Consider the following 16494-nt stretch of genomic DNA (forward strand, 5'->3'; position numbering starts at 1 on the left):
CAGCACAGGCAGCAGAAGTTATAACTGAAATAAATGTTTAAAAACTGACGATGTGTGCCATTGATTAGCCATGCTTCCTTTCTTAAAAATTGCCATGGCAGTTTTCTGCCTTTGCAAAGACTGCTAAGATATTGTATTGCAACAGGAGCATCAACATGTACATGCATCCTAAAGCAAGTAAATGGAAGTCCGATCCCTGCAACTGAATTTGCTTCCATAGCTTAGTAGGGCTGTACATCTTTCCAGTACTCCATGACAGCTTATAAAGCCATGGTTTCAACTTAATTGTAGTGAAGATTTATCATACTCAATTGATAAAGATTTAAGAGAACTGCTTACAGTGGGGTAACTATTGGGGGCCAGAGGGATCTATCTTCTTACCCGGGCTCTGTACATCAACATAGCCATAGATGGGAATAGGGCTGCTTGGGAGACATGACTACAGTATATTGGGTGGAGGGTGGTTAAAGGGCACTACAGGGTAGAAAATGAATTAAGATAAATGGGGCCCTAGGCAAGATATCACTTTTTGCCCACCGCTGATGGTCATCTGGCTTTTTTAGCTAGATTTGGTGGGAGCTAGCATGCACAAAGCCCCTAGACTCTCTCCAAGCCATAGGCAGCTGCCTAGAATTGCCTTGAGGATGATCTGGCTCTGCTACAGGGTGGGAAATGACAATATTAGGGAGGACATGTCACTACTACTAGGATGCACTTATATCACACTCAAGAGTATGCAAGCAATTTATTTGTGAGTAATAGTTACAAGAGTCAGGTGACTCCTTTTCACTCCATATCATAAAAAGGGTTTTAACCTCCTTAGCGTTACAAACGAGCTCAGCTCATCCAGTAATACCGAGGTGGATTGCTCAGGCCCTGGTGGGCCGATTTGAATATTTTTTTTTTAAAACACACAGCTAGCCCTTTGCTAGCTGCGTGTTTCTCTGATCGCCGCCGCTCGCCGCCGATTCGCCACTACCCAACGTGAAAGAGGGCCCCCGCAGAACCCGTGAGCAGCCTGGCCAATCGCCGCCAGGCTGCGCTATGGGGTGGATCAGGACTCACTGTGACGTCATGACGTCGATGACGTCATTCCGTTCATCGCCATGGCGACGGGGGAAGCCCGGCACGGGATTTCCTGATGGGCTTGATCGCCGGCGGCGATCGAAGAAGGTAGGGGGACCCCGCAGGGAGAGGGGAATCATGTAGCTAGCACTAGGCTAGCTACATGATAAAAAAAAATTAGGTTAAAAAAAACCTCCCGCGGCTGCACGGCCACGGGAATCAAAACGCCAGGGAGGTTAATAGTCACTGAGCGGGGTATTCCTTTATATCTTAATTTAGCTGCTGCAACTAACACTAGGAAGAAAAACCATGCTCAATATCAAGAATTCCTGCAAGATAAAATATTGGTCAGTTTGCTAGCCTCACTAGATATTTTTTAAGATAATTATCTGTCCGTACCATTGTTATTGATCAGGACTCAGTGAGCCATATAATACAAAATTCTGCAGAAAAATAGGCTGTACGCAGTGCTGTTGATATCATAATACCTCACACAGTTTGTCACTGAAATGCTTTCACTAGACTGAAGTGGAAAGCTATTTATTTAAGTACACTTCTTTTTTTTTTTTTGTAGCTGGATTTTATGCGGGACAAGTACATAAGAGTAAGAATCCTGAGCGCTTATTCATGCAGAGGATAGAACATTACATCACCTCCAGATCATAACATTATTGAGCCAATCGTGAAATCACGTATCGGTCTAGACTGTGGTTCTCGTACTCTGAAACATTCCTTCAGAGGACAAATAATGGCTCACTGTTGTATCTGCCATCTAAAATATAAGAACAGAACCGTTAAAGACTGCTTCGTTTGTTTCATTCACAATATATAGTTGTGAGAACCTTTAGGCCTCTTGCACACTGCACGCGATTCCGATTCAGATTCCGCTTTTTAATCAGTTTTTACCTCCGATTCAGATTCAGATTTGCAGTGTGCAAGGAGCAAACTGCAAATCTGAATCTGAATCTGAAGTAAAAACAGATTAAAAAGCGGAATCTGAATCTGAATTGCTTGCAGTGTGCAAGAGGCCTTAGGCTGCACAAAAAGTATTCAGCTTTTCTACTGCAACTAAAAGAATTATGCAGCAGACTTCAAACAATAAGCAAAAACGTTAGGCAGAACATGTAAAGGGCAGTAATTCATGGCAACCAATCATAAACTGTCTTTCAGTGTTTTGACTTCAGCAGACAATCTGGCAGACACTGAGGCGGCCAATAACAAGCACCTCAGCCCTAATCTTGTGTGTGCGTGTACAGCAGACCTCCCTTTCTGACCTCTCAACCAGTGATTCCCCAGCAGATGGCTTCATCTGAGGGACAACTGAGCATTGTTCTCCCCACTTGCCCCGCCTACAGCATGTCACTCCCGTTCCCTCCCCCACATAGGAACAGAACACACTCTTTATCGGGCTTACATGGTGAGAGTAATTGCAATAGATAATACATTAATTCTAATCTCGTAGACAGCGTTGTGTTTTTTTTTTGTTAATGCCTTGTTTCCCGCACCCCACGTTGCATCAACAAACCCAACTATATGGGCGTGGGCTGCCAGTGATTTTTTAAAACCCAACTTAAAAGGGGCACTTTGGCAACAATTAGGCTACTGGGATAACCCTGGTAGGATGTACCTAATATTAGGAGCATCAGGTAATAAGTATTTTTAAATGTCTGCTTGAAAGGTTTTAGATAGCATATGTAATGATCCTGCCTGTCATCCCCCTCTGCTGACTCAGACTAGCTGATTACTCCTCTCATGTCTCCCAGCTGAAGACATTGTTATGCAGGGGGGTCAGCGAGTGCTGTGGAAGATCGTAGATTAACAATTAGGCAAAATAAATGGCTTGGCTCCTTCTGCCTCCAATGGTATGATCTTACCCAGTGCTCTTCAAGCAGTCTACATATTTCAAACAACTTGACCAGCGAGAAAGCAGAGGCTAAATCAGTGGTAACAGCATTAAGAGGGGGGAGTGAGTCGCATAACTTGAAAAAACGATGGGAAGTGTCTCTGCATATGCTGTCAAAAAACTTTTCAAGCCCAAATTTGAAAATAAAAAAGCTTAGTAACTGAAGCTCCTAATATTAGGTACATGCTACCAGGTTACCCTAATAGCCTAATTTTCGCCATAGAGCCAACATGCTATCTGATATTATAATAAGTTGTAAAAATGGTCTGCACAGTTCAGCACCTTTGCTGGTTGCAATGGAGCATGGAGCAGTGCAGCCTCTTTAAATACAAGTGCATGAGACCATTCCTCTCCAGTGTTCCGAAATGCATCTGTACACATTTTATACACAGTGCTGCATCACTGCAGGTGGTGTGAGTGATACCTGTGTAGTGAAGGGGTATCACAGGCAATGGTGGGGAAGAAGTGGTGCAGACCTGTGAGCAACACTCTGCTCTGCTTCAGTATGAACCTGCCCTACATTGAGACCTGAACAATGTGACTAGTGTTCCGAGCAAATACATCACATTTTTACAGGTCACTACGTTGCTTTGCCAGATGGGCATGATCACTTTCTCCCTCCATCCACCCTCCAATTTTAGCTCACCCTCTATTTCGTTACGTATCATTGTCTTTTGGGAGAGAGCAGGGTCCTTGTTTCCATGTACCAAATCTCCATTACAATGAATGGGTGGATAACAAACAAGAGAACTGCCAGAGAGTGCTGGAAGAAGCCAGTTTAGCAGCAAAATTTGGTGACTGTCAGGTAAACCATGGCACCATGCCCAAGTTAAGGTATGAGGCATGTGTATTGACAAAAGGTACAGTGAGGAACAAAGTTAACCTTTTCGGGACCACATGAGGTGAAATCTATGGCATGCTTTTGCACGTCAGCCTCTGACAGGACGTAGATTTCACCTCTTCTCTTTGCTCTCGCCTTGATCGCTGCTCTGTCTATCGCTGCTGACCTCAACTTTTGGATGACATCTGAGCTCCGTGCATCAGTCAGCAGCCAATTTAATTGACTCCTGATCCAGTGAGCTCAGTGATCAATAAGTACAAATAGAAAAAAAAATGGTCCTTAATGGGCTAGAGCACAACAGCACCATCCCCAAGAGCTTACAGATGAACTGTAATCAAGTATTGAACTTCATTCCATTCAGTAACTGCTACCCCCTTTCCTAAGAGAAATCATTACCATTTCTCAATTAGATCACCGGGGAAGGGGGGGGGGGGGGGAGGGTATGGCTGATATTGTGGTGAAACCCTTCCCACAGGGAATGCACAGTTAGTTTTGTAGCTGATTAGGTGGTTCTATAGATAATTTTCGACATGTCCGATCTCACTTTCGATTGTTTTGCCGCTCGATTTTTGATAGAAGTGAATGGAAAAAGATAAGAAAAATGAGAGGAAGATAAGAATCAAGAGCTGAATCGAGAGGTGAAATCAAGCGGCAGAAACGATCGAGAGCAAAACCGCACGGCAGAAACGAACCGTGTATTCCCAGCATTAAGCATTTCTTTATGGAATGGAAACTTTTCAGCCTGCCCTGTGCTATGTTAGAACTCTGTTCCACTTTTATGACTGTAGTAAACTACTATTTGGTTGCTTTGTTGGTTTTTCCACTGTACATACCTTTTTTACTGGATATGACTGGTATAAAAAAATGAGAGTGATATTCAACATCAATGTGATAGCCTTGCTCTGGTGTTATTATTTTGATGTACAGTAAATCGTTATCCGGCATAGTGTTATTTAACAGAAGAAAGGTAAACCGCTAAAACACTGTCATAATATATGTATCAGAAAGAGTACTTTAAAAAGACTTCATCATTTTCACACAAATCAGTTTGTGTGGATGATGTATTTCCTCTTGGACATGATCTCCTCAGATGTATAGCCGGTGTCACAAATACAGACATCCTTCTTATGCCTTCAAGCTACATTTCACATCAATCTTTTCATTTTCTAAAGAAAGGCCTTTGTACATGTACAACTATATTACACTATTTTCACAAGCAAAAGCATTACAGGAGTTCCCCAAATGAATTGGCTCGACTCCTTTGTAGCCTACAGTGATATATACTGTGCACTGCATTACAATACAGGCTTTTCTAAACAGAAACGTCCAGCTTTACTACAATGAAATCCAGCAGAGTCAGGTAATGGGGGTCACAGGGAAATTGCCCCTTTGGCAACTCTTAATTTTACAGATGTCATGGCAGAAATTTAGTAGCTTCGTTTAGCCCAGCAATTTGTGCACTCAACAGGATATGGGGAGAGAATGTGTTTCCTTGTAGGAGGGCATTGGACCACACTGATAGCTCTGTTGTCTGTAGCTTTTCTTTTTAGCATAAATAAGTGTTGGGACTGATGGGTTTCTATTCTCAGGAGTATGCTCCTGTCTCACAGCACATACTACATGGGGCTATGGAGAAACTCAACTAAATGTCTGAGGGCTGATGCCAAATTGTGTCATGTAGGCTTCTGCTGGAGTTCACAGATTATTAAATACTGTATTTTTTTTTCCCTTTATTAAAAACACACATTGATATCCCAAAAATAATTTCCTGTGACATTTGTTGAAAATCTTAGGCAAATAACTTATGCCACAAAATAAATAAGATGACATCATCAAGGTCATTTTTCCTTTATATGAACCACTACTTAATATACAGTAGATTTCTTATTGAAAAAATGGTGCTGGCCTTTAGTCATTTTCATGAGAGGCACAAACAGTGCAGGAAAGTTTGGGCGCACCATGCACTGCCATAGCCGGTAATATGTGTTACGGCTATAGCAGCACTCAGACACTAATATAGGTGCTGTCAAAAGACAGCCCCCGAATTACTATAAAAACAGCGTAATTTGTCCGCCAGCAATTGCTGGCAGCCAAAAGACGTCTTTCCCCATAGTCCATGGTGGCCTGCCCTGGAGGGGGAATAGTAATTAATGCCACAGGGACTTTTGCCCTGTGCCCAAGTTTCCTGGCGCTGTTTTTGCATGTATGCTCATTTTCATGTGTGTATAGGTATACCTATTAAAGTGTACTTGTGGGTAAAAAAGTGCCCTATTTAGATACTTACCTCAATAGAGGCTTCCCCCATACCCCTCACTTATACCTATCCAGAGCTGTGACTCCCCTCCCCCCAACCTCGTTGACAAGGGCTTATTGAGATGTGCACATGGCTGCGCTCCCACCTGTGAATGAACACATGTGCAGAATGCTTCATGCTACGACTCTATCTGCCGAGCCCGAGCAAGTGCTACTACATCCTGCGCAGTGCGGCCATGCTTGTTCATGGATGGGAGCGCTGCAGCAAACTTCCAGAGGATCCCAGTGCTGTATCTGTGGTCTCAAGGAGGACGTGGGAAGCTCTAGATAGTTTCCCCCAACGATAAAAGTATGTGACTCTCTCTCTTTTTCAAGTTAGAGGTTTGCTTTAACTTGGAGTTAGTGATCAAGTATCAAACCATGATCAGCAATCATTGTTATTTCTTGACACAATTCAGTCCGGCTTGTCCTCCCCTCTCCACAGAGCAGAGCATGTTGCTGGGCAGACAGCCAAGCAAAATGGTCGTGTGGGGGAAAGTCACGCATAACAAGTGATAGTTTTGTGAAAACAATATCGCAAGTCTGTACTGGGCCTTACTGGGAGGAAGATATATATTGACATAGTAAATGTTCTCTTGAAGCATTACTCCCATATTTGTAAAGGACGCCCGTATATCTTCCCAACAAGAGCTTGTCAGAGGATCTGCAGGATTGGAATAAAATATAACATTCACTTTCAAAAATCCTTTTCCATGGGGTACATTTCGTCCCTCGTGCAAATAAAATTTTATTAATATTAGCAGTTAGGGACCATCTGTTTCATTCAGTTTTAGTGCAATCATTAGTCTAATTGATGGTGTTGTCACAAGTCATCTCTTTCCCATAGAGATTTCTCAAAATATCATTGATATCACTCTACAAGTCTGTGCATGTGCTCTGGAGTATAAATGGGATCTATAAAGACAAACTAACAGAGATTTAGTTGATGCATTACGTTACCAGCCGATGTCTCTTGTGAGGCATCTCTACAGACCTATGGCTAAGGAAACTAGGATATACTGAATGTCATGTTTTGCTGCTAGCTGCCCACCCTTACATTGAAAATCATTGAGGAACTGCTACATTATAAAACAATGGTCCCAAAATACCCTCCAGGCAATGTCACCAAGGGAAAAGCAGAAACACAGCATTGCACAGAACCAACATATTATCTGCATCAACGCCTATTGCAGACTAGTAATGCTAAAGCAGCAAGCTTGTATAGGATACATTTCCCCCCACATATATAAGAGCATGATGACAAAAATGAGAGCTTTCAAATCAAAGAAATGTAATTATTCTGAGAGAAAAAAAATCTCTGTTCTTACCACAGCTAATCACACAAGCAAAATGAAAATGCTATAGCATACAGCAAGGGTTCATGCAAAAAGCCTCATGCTGTAATTTTTAAATGTATAAGTGTATGTATCACTCACTCCTCTTAAGCTCACTCGAACCCGAATAATCACAAATACCTTCTGTGTTAAAGAGTAACTGCTGGGCAAAAAAATCAAAAATCAATTCTTTATTTTTATCCGGTAAACAAGTAATAAGGATGCTAATCAGGCAATCCAAAAGTTAAAATCACTATTACTTAAATTTGGTACACAAAAGAGAAGTTGCAGGGCATGCTGGGTTGTCTTTTTTTGCTTCTCTACTTCCCCTCAGACTTAACTAATGCAGCCTGATTGGCTGAAGCCTCTTTCCCTCCTGTTTTCCCCTCCCACACCTCTGTTCCTCTCTAAATTTCTCAGGCTGAAACAATGCACTTTCTATAGAATCAGGCAGAGGAGACTAAGGGTGGATATTACATCACGACTGGCTTCAAAATAGCCACAGTACATATGGAAACTGTCTAGAATAGGATTCTCTACTTTTTCTTTATAAAATTCACAGGAATCATAACGTGGACAGTGCAATACATATGTTATGTAAGTAGAGCAAGTATTTATCTACTTATATATTTGTTTTTTTTCCTGAGATAGTATGACAGCTCCTCTTTAAGAAGTAACATTTTTGTTTTGCATAGCATTTTAGTAAGATGGCTTTTTGGTCCTTTTTATCTTCTTGCACACTCCTAGGAGTTCTGGTTCACCATGAGCTTGCTGGGCAATCTGTAACTCTGGGTGTTTCAAGTCCTACCTTATAGAGCCATATTAATCCATGTCATGCCCTGGTGAGGACCAACCAGTCCGAAACAATCTGTATGCATGTTGTACTAGTGTGGCTCTGTAATACTTACAAGATGATACCAGGTGTGTGACTAGCCCCATAGATCCGTAGCATGAGCCAGGGATCTATTTTGGGAGTCCCTGAGTCACGTTCGGCAAATAAAGGCGCCTGGAAATTTGGGTGTTCAGTAATGCCGATAGTAAAATATCAGTATTGAATACCGATATTTTACTATTAAAGTATTAAAATGTAACTATGGCCAAACCTAACCCTACTCTCACAAAAAAAACCTCCCACCTGACCCCTAACTTTAACTCCCCCACGCACTACCTGCCTAAAACTAACCACCCCCCATGCACACACACTACCCGCCTAATGCCTAAAACTACCCCCTCCCCCAGACACTACCCATGCCGCTACCCCTTCCCCCCCTCCCCCCCCGCGTACACTACCTATACCTAAACTCACACACACACACTACCTGCCTGATGTCTAAACCTCCCGCCCCCCACACACACACACACACACACACTACCTACCTATTGCTGAACCCACCCCCTTATTTGGCACGGTGCGATATTCTCAGAAAAAAAATAAAAAAACTCAGGAGCCGCAAATTATCAGCATTTGGGCACCCACGGTGCCCGATATACAGTATATATGGGCGCTGTATGTATTTACCGGGCGCCCAAATATCCACTCCGGCGCTCTAATACCACAATTTCTTATTGACGCCTATGGCGCTGCCCAATCAGTCCACTTGCTGCATGCACTCTTTATTACCGCTCCACCCTGAACCACCCCTTCCCTTGCAGAGTCGCGCAGTGGGCGGCACAGCAATAATAATAATTCCTATATTTGTATAGCGCTTCTTTCCTGTCAGACTCAGGCTGTGGAGCCTCTGAATCTGCAGATATCTTCACTTCCGGGCTTCTCTTCCTAGTGTCTTAGAATTAATTAGACACTGGGGGAGAAAGCCGGAAGTGATCTGGGGGAGAAAGCTGCAAGCGGACCTAAGAGGTTAATACACAGCTGTCAGATGAGAGAGAACGGGTGCATAACTGGCAGATGAGAGGGGGACATACACCCAACAGCACCTAGCATCCACCCTCACTGATGCATCATGGCCAGCTAGCATCACGGACAGCCAGCATCACAGCCAACCCAGCATCACTGGCAGCCAGCATCACCACCAGCCAACCAGTCAGCATCACTGGCAGCCAGCATCACCACCAGCCAACCAGTCAGCACCACTGGCAGCCAGCATCACCACCAGCCAACCAGTCAGCATCACTGGCAGCCAGCATCGCCACCAGCCAACCAGTCAGCACCACTGGCAGCCAGCATCACCACCAGCCAACCAGTCAGCATCACTGGCAGCCAGCATCACCACCAGCCATCCAGTCAGCACCACTGGCAGCCAGCATCACCACCAGCCAACCAGTCAGCATCACTGGCAGCCAGCATCACCACCAGCCAACCAGTCAGCACCACTGGCAGCCAGCATCACCACCAGCCAACCAGTCAGCATCACTGGCAGCCAGCATCACCACCAGCCAACCAGTCAGCACCACTGGCAGCCAGCATCACCACCAGCCAACCAGTCAGCACCACTGGCAGCCAGCATCATCACCAGCCAACCAGCCAGCATCACTGTCAGCCAACATCACCACCAGTCAGTATCATCACCAGCCAGCCATGATCACCACTGCTGAACTGCATGACGTGGAGAAGACACGCTGAAGTTCCCAGTGGCGCTAATAGGCAAATTGTACCCCTCTGTGCCCAAAGGCTGAAGCCTTCCCTGCCTGGAACCCTCTACAGACCACTGATGGCACTCATTGTTTTGCTAGCTTTTTGTAAAGCAACTTCAGCAGCGATTCCTGGCATTATTTGTAGTGATTTGATTTTAGTGCTAGCAATTGCAAAAGTGAGTGTCATAAGCAATTTGCAGTTTTGAAGTTCTGCAAGACATTTTGGGTAACCTGCTGGTTTTAAGGTAGTACAAAAGCTAAAAAATGTATAGCAGCTGAAAAGTCATTTTACAGCAATCCTATAGTTAACATTGAATCACAATAGCTAGCAAAATGGTGTATGCAGCGGGCTCACCTCCATCCACTTTTATGAGCATTAGTATTTTGGAGTCGCCGGTGATTCCTAGAAAACATAAGTCGCTGCTGAAAGCACCCTGGTGGTTCTTAGGCCTGAAAAAGATTCTGCTCAGAAGATCACTGAAAAACATTGGAGAACATACTGTACATTAACTGATCCAGCAAACCTGGACTGTATTTTGAAAGAAAAAAAAATATCTCCCATTAAATGATAAAAAATGTGTAAACCTTGTTTGGGTCATATCAGAACATACAGAGGACTGCTGCAAGGTTGGTAAATTTGTGTTTATACTGCAGGAAAACCTAAATGTTGCTGCAAGTGTGTACCCAAGACTGCAATCACAACACCGTTAATTCAGTAAAGATCCATATACAGGCTTTAAAAGAAAAAAAATATCTCCCATTACAGGCTATTTAAAAGTTAGTGCACACAAATGAGTGTAGTAGCTCAAGGAAAAGCGAAATGATGCGTCGTTTAAATTATACTTTCCACACACACCGATATCCCAGATGACTATGTTGTTTGAATACTGGACGCAGAAGTGGGATGACTTATGCACGCATGTGCTGGTGGAACAATATTGTTTGAACAACCTTGTACACACCAGCCAACTGCACGATATCTTCCCAATACTTATCAGAATTGATCCACCAGTTGGAACAGCTAAAATGCATCACATCGGTCACTCATCGTTGTAATTTAATGTAGTTTGGTACAGTGATGTGATACAGTGATATCTGTTGTTTGCGTGTCAGACGGTTCAAACAACTTCTGTCTAACATGTTTACAAGGCAAGTAGTATACCCGAGGAGGCTGCCCACCCCTGAACCGCTCTGTCACCCCCAGAAAATGATGTCAAGTAACTAGTTGGCATCTAACAGGGGGAAGGGGCATACCTTGCAGGAGAGGAACTACTGCAAAACAACCCCTCTGGCGTTAGGAACGCCCCTTTCCCAGCTGTCATTGGCCCAACGCTGCCTCTCCTCTGCCTATTCCCCGCCTCTCCCGCGCCTCCCTGCACTGCGCTCTATGATGAAACTCACAGAGCAGAGCGTGCAGCATTGTGACCGCTGAGTCACAGCCACTTTTTTTATCTTGGCGTTTGCAGGGAGAAGGAGCAGTGGGGAGCAGTGGTAATGTATGTTACCTGATCTGGCTAGCCCCCCAGATCACGTAGTGTGTGTTTTCAGCATTATTTTATCACCTCAGGTTCTCTTTAACCTTTCAGCAATTCACATTATGTTTGTAATCAACGAACCAGGCTAGGGTTGGAAACTTTTGCGGCTCGGTGCCAAACTGGTTTTAAAACTTCAGTCAAGGTCTGCTGGATCACATAATGTTAAGTTCTCCTCCGGTGTTCTCCATTGGTGTCAGTAGAACATTAGTAAATCACCCAGAGTGTCATTTTAGCGATGTCTGCAGAGACAGAAGGCACGGAGAGGCTTTGTTCTGGCTGGCAAACATTTTTTTTTCTGAGGGTTTTGCGGCTTTCACAGCAGAGCTGGCATTTCTTGCCAAGAAGTGTCTTTTATCATGCAGGGCAGAAGGACATGGATACAGTGGCAAATCTGAATCCAATCAGTCTATCACCACACAACAGTGATATCCATCCAGTTCCAGCAGGAGACGTTGCCCGCTACATTTGAGGCGGTAACACACATAAACCTAGTCCTTTTATACAGAGTTTGCAGATTTGTTTTTGCAATTCCGCTATAAATTGCTTGTTTGGCCGAGGGGGTATAGCCTGCGCCTTACATGCATTTACATTCTCCACTAGCAAGCTGCTGCTTATGTCACAAGATCCTGTTGTAATAGTGTCATTCAAAAAAAAGTCTGTTTATTTAGTTGTGTGTTAAATAGCAAAAGTCATTCTGCTCAACAGATGCTGATTTAATTGAAAAAAAAAATATATAGAAAAGAAAAATAAATAATGAATTAAAAAGAATGAAAGAAAATCATATGATAATATTTTGTTTAACATTCCAGTGATAGAAGAAAAATAATATTCCTGTATTATAGACATTCTCTCATCAATAATGGGAAAATAATACAAGCTCCAGGCAGACATATCTCTCATGGAGATCAAAGCAAGCAAACATCCCAGCATTGTAAGGAAAACACACATGTTAAAAGTATATCCATTTACAAATGTTACAGCTGTAAATTTTCAGTGATGTTTATAATAGATTCAAACCTCAGTAAATAGATTCATACCTCAGGAGAGGGAAATGTCTGGATAATGCAGAGGCATCCCTCATCCCTATCCACCTCACTGTTCCAGCCCTGGGACCCCACAAGCCACTTCAAAAAGGGCTTGTCAAAGAGTACACATGTACATGATCCTATCAATGAACGAGTGTGGCCACATGGCACAGGCACAGGACCAGAGCAGGATCATCTACATGGCAACATAGGCAACTGCCTGGGGCCTAGTGGGCATCAAAGGGCCCAGATTCCACTTTCTCTGACTACTCTTCCATCTCAACTTACAAACAGACTATACCGTAGTAAGCTGCCCCATTTCATCTTAATCCTTTTCACAGGACACTTCACACCTGAGTAGTACCCAGGGCCGCCATAAGAAATTTTGGGGCCCCTCACGATTCATCAGGCCTGGGCCCCCACCTTCCTGGGCCGACCCACTAGTTGCTGTGCCCGCCCACTAGGCACCCCACTAGCCACCCCACCCCCGAAGTGCGCTGCGGCAAAAATGTGCATGGCTCCAACACTGAAGAAAACTGCATGCACATCGTGATTCGGCAAAAAGTGGCCGTGACCATGGCATGTTGTGGGTGGAGCCAAATACTAGCAAAGTACAGGTAGGTACTAGGACCTTGGAGATAGGAACTTGTAGGTCCTTCTTATCCTTTATCCGTTCTCTTTTGTCCCCCTCTTTTCTTCCTGTGCCTCTTTTGTCCCCCTCTGTCTCACCTCAGTTTGTGCCTCTTTTGTGTCCCTCTGTGTGACCTCATGTTCCCGTCTCATCTCTTTTCTCCCTGTACCTCTGTTGTTTGCCTCTGTTCTGTTCCCCCTGTGCCTCTTTTATCCCCCTGTGTTACCTCTTGTCCCCTTCTGCCTCAGCTCGTCCCCCTGCCCTAGCCAGGTGTAGGTGCCTCCAGTATAGGTATCCAGGCATAGGTGGTGCCCCAGTATAGGTAGCCTGGTGTAGATGCCCCCAGTATAGGTAGCCTGGTATAGCTGGTGCCCCAGTATAGGCCAGCAAGATACAGGTGCCTCCAGTATAGGTATTCAACTATAGTTGGTGCCGTGGTATAGGTAGCCTGGTATGGGTGGTGCGCCAGTATAGGTTAGCCAGGTACAGGTGTCCCCAGTATAGGTAGCCAAGTATAGGTGGTGCACCAGTATAGGTAGCCAGGTATAGGTGGTGCCCCAGTATAGGTAGCTAGGTATATGTGGTTCCAGCCCCAGTATAGGTAGCCAGTTATAGGTGGCCTGTAGCTAGATGTAGGTGGTGCCGCAGACTCACTCATCTGCTCCCCACGGTCAAGCGCTGATGTCACTCTTCTTTGGAACGTGGTGTGCTGGTTAGTGAGCCAAACGCCCCCAAGCCAGCACATGTGGCCCTTCCAGCGCTTTGGGAGGGCCCAGGGCCCCCAGAAGCCCTGGGCCTCTCACTGCAGTGTCAGTTGTCCCCCCCTGATGGCTGCCCTGGTAATACCACAGAGGTGCCCAGGCCCAGCAGAAAAAAACAAGTCTGAGCGGCTCTATGCTACTGCGCAGGCGCAAGATGACATAATCTTATCTCACACAAAAGGCATGCAGACATAAAAATAAGGGGAAAAGGTGGGTGGTCTATCTCCCTTCAATCCATGAGCACATAGTCTGAGACCAGAGATAAATGTAGGTAGACTTTAATTACAACACGTTTCACCAGACACCAGACACCGGCTTCATCGGGTAAAAGTACGGTACCAAATTTGGAGTTTTATCAGATATGCTGCATTACAAATAAATATGACCGATATTAATACTAAATTACATACATAGCTAATGCCAGAGGTAGATATAAATTTAGTACATTTTGTTATGATACAGATTCTAGCATTAGCTATGTACATCATATAGAAGTATCTGTTGTATTTATTTGTGGTGCAACATATCTATACAAATGGACTCGATTCTAAATGTTTTGCTGATAAAACCGGTGGTGTTGTCAGGAGAAAGCGGCATAAAAGGAGTCTACCTATATTTATCTCTGGTCTCAGACTGTTTGTTTATGGCTTGGAGATCAGCCAACCTCTTTGTCCTTTATTTGTATCTCTGCACTGCACTTAGGGTGCATCTTGTGTGAAATGATATCAGTTCATATTAACCAACAGGCTCATGTTAACCAACCTCCAGAGACTTCCCCAATCCACTGTGACCTTTACACTGCCAAGACCCTCTTAATCTTTGCAGCTGTGCTCCCCACTGTGTATGAGCATGGCAGCACTATGCAGGGATCAGTGGGTTCACATCTGCGCAGTAGCAAGGAGCTGTTCATGCACAAAGTAAAAAGCTATGCACAGTGCTATTGCGTAGGCCATGCTCTGTGCCAGGGGAGGACTGGGACCTTTTGTCCTGGGGGGAAACACAAACCAGAGGCCTATTATCATGGCAGCCCCAGCCCAAATGATGTCACACACGCACCCCACGTCGTATATGCCAGTAGTCATGTGGAGCGCCAAAGCGGAAATACAGGCAACAGGTGCACATAATACATTTTGAGGGACAACGGCCGGGGTTTACGTCGTGTCTAACATTCGTGGTTATCGCATGCCATGATTATCGCACCTGACAATTACATTGGCACGAGATTTCCCAACATCTCAGATTGATACATTCAACCAATTTCCACCCAAAATGTTTAACCGATTCGATAATATCAAAACGGTTGGTCAATCGGCTGTCAGGTCAACAGATGTATGACCACTTTAATTCCCCAAAGCTCATTCCTCCCCCCCCCCCCCCCACACACACACACACTTATGTCCTCCCCTACGCCAATATCTCTACTAATCCTTCAAATATTCCCCTCTTCCACCTGGGATATCCCCTCCCCCATTACCAGACACATCCTTACTGACCTCCCTGCTGGCACCATGATCCCTGCCTCGTTAATGCTAATTTCCAAAGTTTTGATACCCTTCCTTCCATCACTGTTTTCACCCCCCCCCCCCCCCCCCTCAACATCCATGCCTTGCTTACCTGCTTTTAATTGGTGGTCAGTGGCAGTAAATAACTGCCTGCCCACGACCCACTTCCCTATAGTATGAAACCCTATAGGCCACATCCATTTTCAGTACTGACAGGTGGAAAAGACATTATGATTCGATCATAGTGAAAGAATCTGTCTGTAACAATTGATGAATGTATGTCCAGCTTTAGATTATGGTTTCTAATAACAAGATTGGAGAGAGGAGAGAGAAGGCAAAGCAGGTGGTTTTGGTACACGGCGCCAGGGCTGTGGAGTCTGTACAAAAATCTTCCGACTCCTCGGTTTATGAAACCACCGACTCCGACTCCAGGTACCCAAAATGGCTCCGATTCCGACATCTCGACTCCAACTCCTTAGTCTAATACTTACTAGGGCTGTGGATTTTGTACAAAAATCCTCTGACTCCTCACTCCGACTCCTCAGTTTATAAAATCTCAGACTCCGGGTACCCAAAATTGCTCTGACTCCGACTCTGACTCCTACTCCGACTCCACAGCCCTGCACCGGTTACCCAAACCAGGAGCACCCATAGCAGCAATAATAAACTGCACGGGGAGCGTAAGGGTAATTTGGGGATCAGGTGATCGCCATACCCCAAATTACACCTCCCTCTGAGTTACAACGACTCGGAGGGGGAATAGTATTTAACACTGCCAGGGAGTTTAGTGGCAGCAGAAAGAGCCGTCATTTGGCGCTCCCGGCGCCAAACTTACGCGCAGCGTACAAATACTAAGGGATCAGATACACTATGGGCTTGATTCACAAAGCGGTGCTAACAGTTAGCACCCTGGTGAAAAGCCCTTTATCATGCCTAAACTCAGTTTAGGCATGATAAGTTTAGGAGTGATAAGTTTAGGTGTGATAAGTTTAGGCATGATAAGTTTAGGTGTG

General features: G+C 44.6%; 1 protein-coding gene across 1 annotated transcript; it reads left to right on the forward strand.

Annotated features, from left to right (window-relative positions):
- The first annotated feature begins 9389 nt into the window (after positions 1–9389).
- LOC137519371 (mucin-1-like) lies at positions 9390–10016 on the forward strand. Its single transcript, XM_068238325.1, has one exon. The coding sequence runs from the start codon at positions 9390–9392 to the stop codon at positions 10014–10016; it is 627 nt and encodes a 208-aa protein (XP_068094426.1).
- The last annotated feature ends 6478 nt before the right edge of the window (positions 10017–16494 follow it).

This window comes from Hyperolius riggenbachi, chromosome 5, assembly GCF_040937935.1.
Source record: "Hyperolius riggenbachi isolate aHypRig1 chromosome 5, aHypRig1.pri, whole genome shotgun sequence".
Taxonomy (NCBI): Eukaryota; Metazoa; Chordata; class Amphibia; order Anura; family Hyperoliidae; genus Hyperolius; species Hyperolius riggenbachi.

What these genes read in the sequence shown, in the direction of transcription:
- LOC137519371 (XM_068238325.1), top strand. Translation starts at nt 9,390, where the DNA reads ATGCATCATGGCCAGCTAGCATCACGGACAGCCAGCATCACAGCCAAC.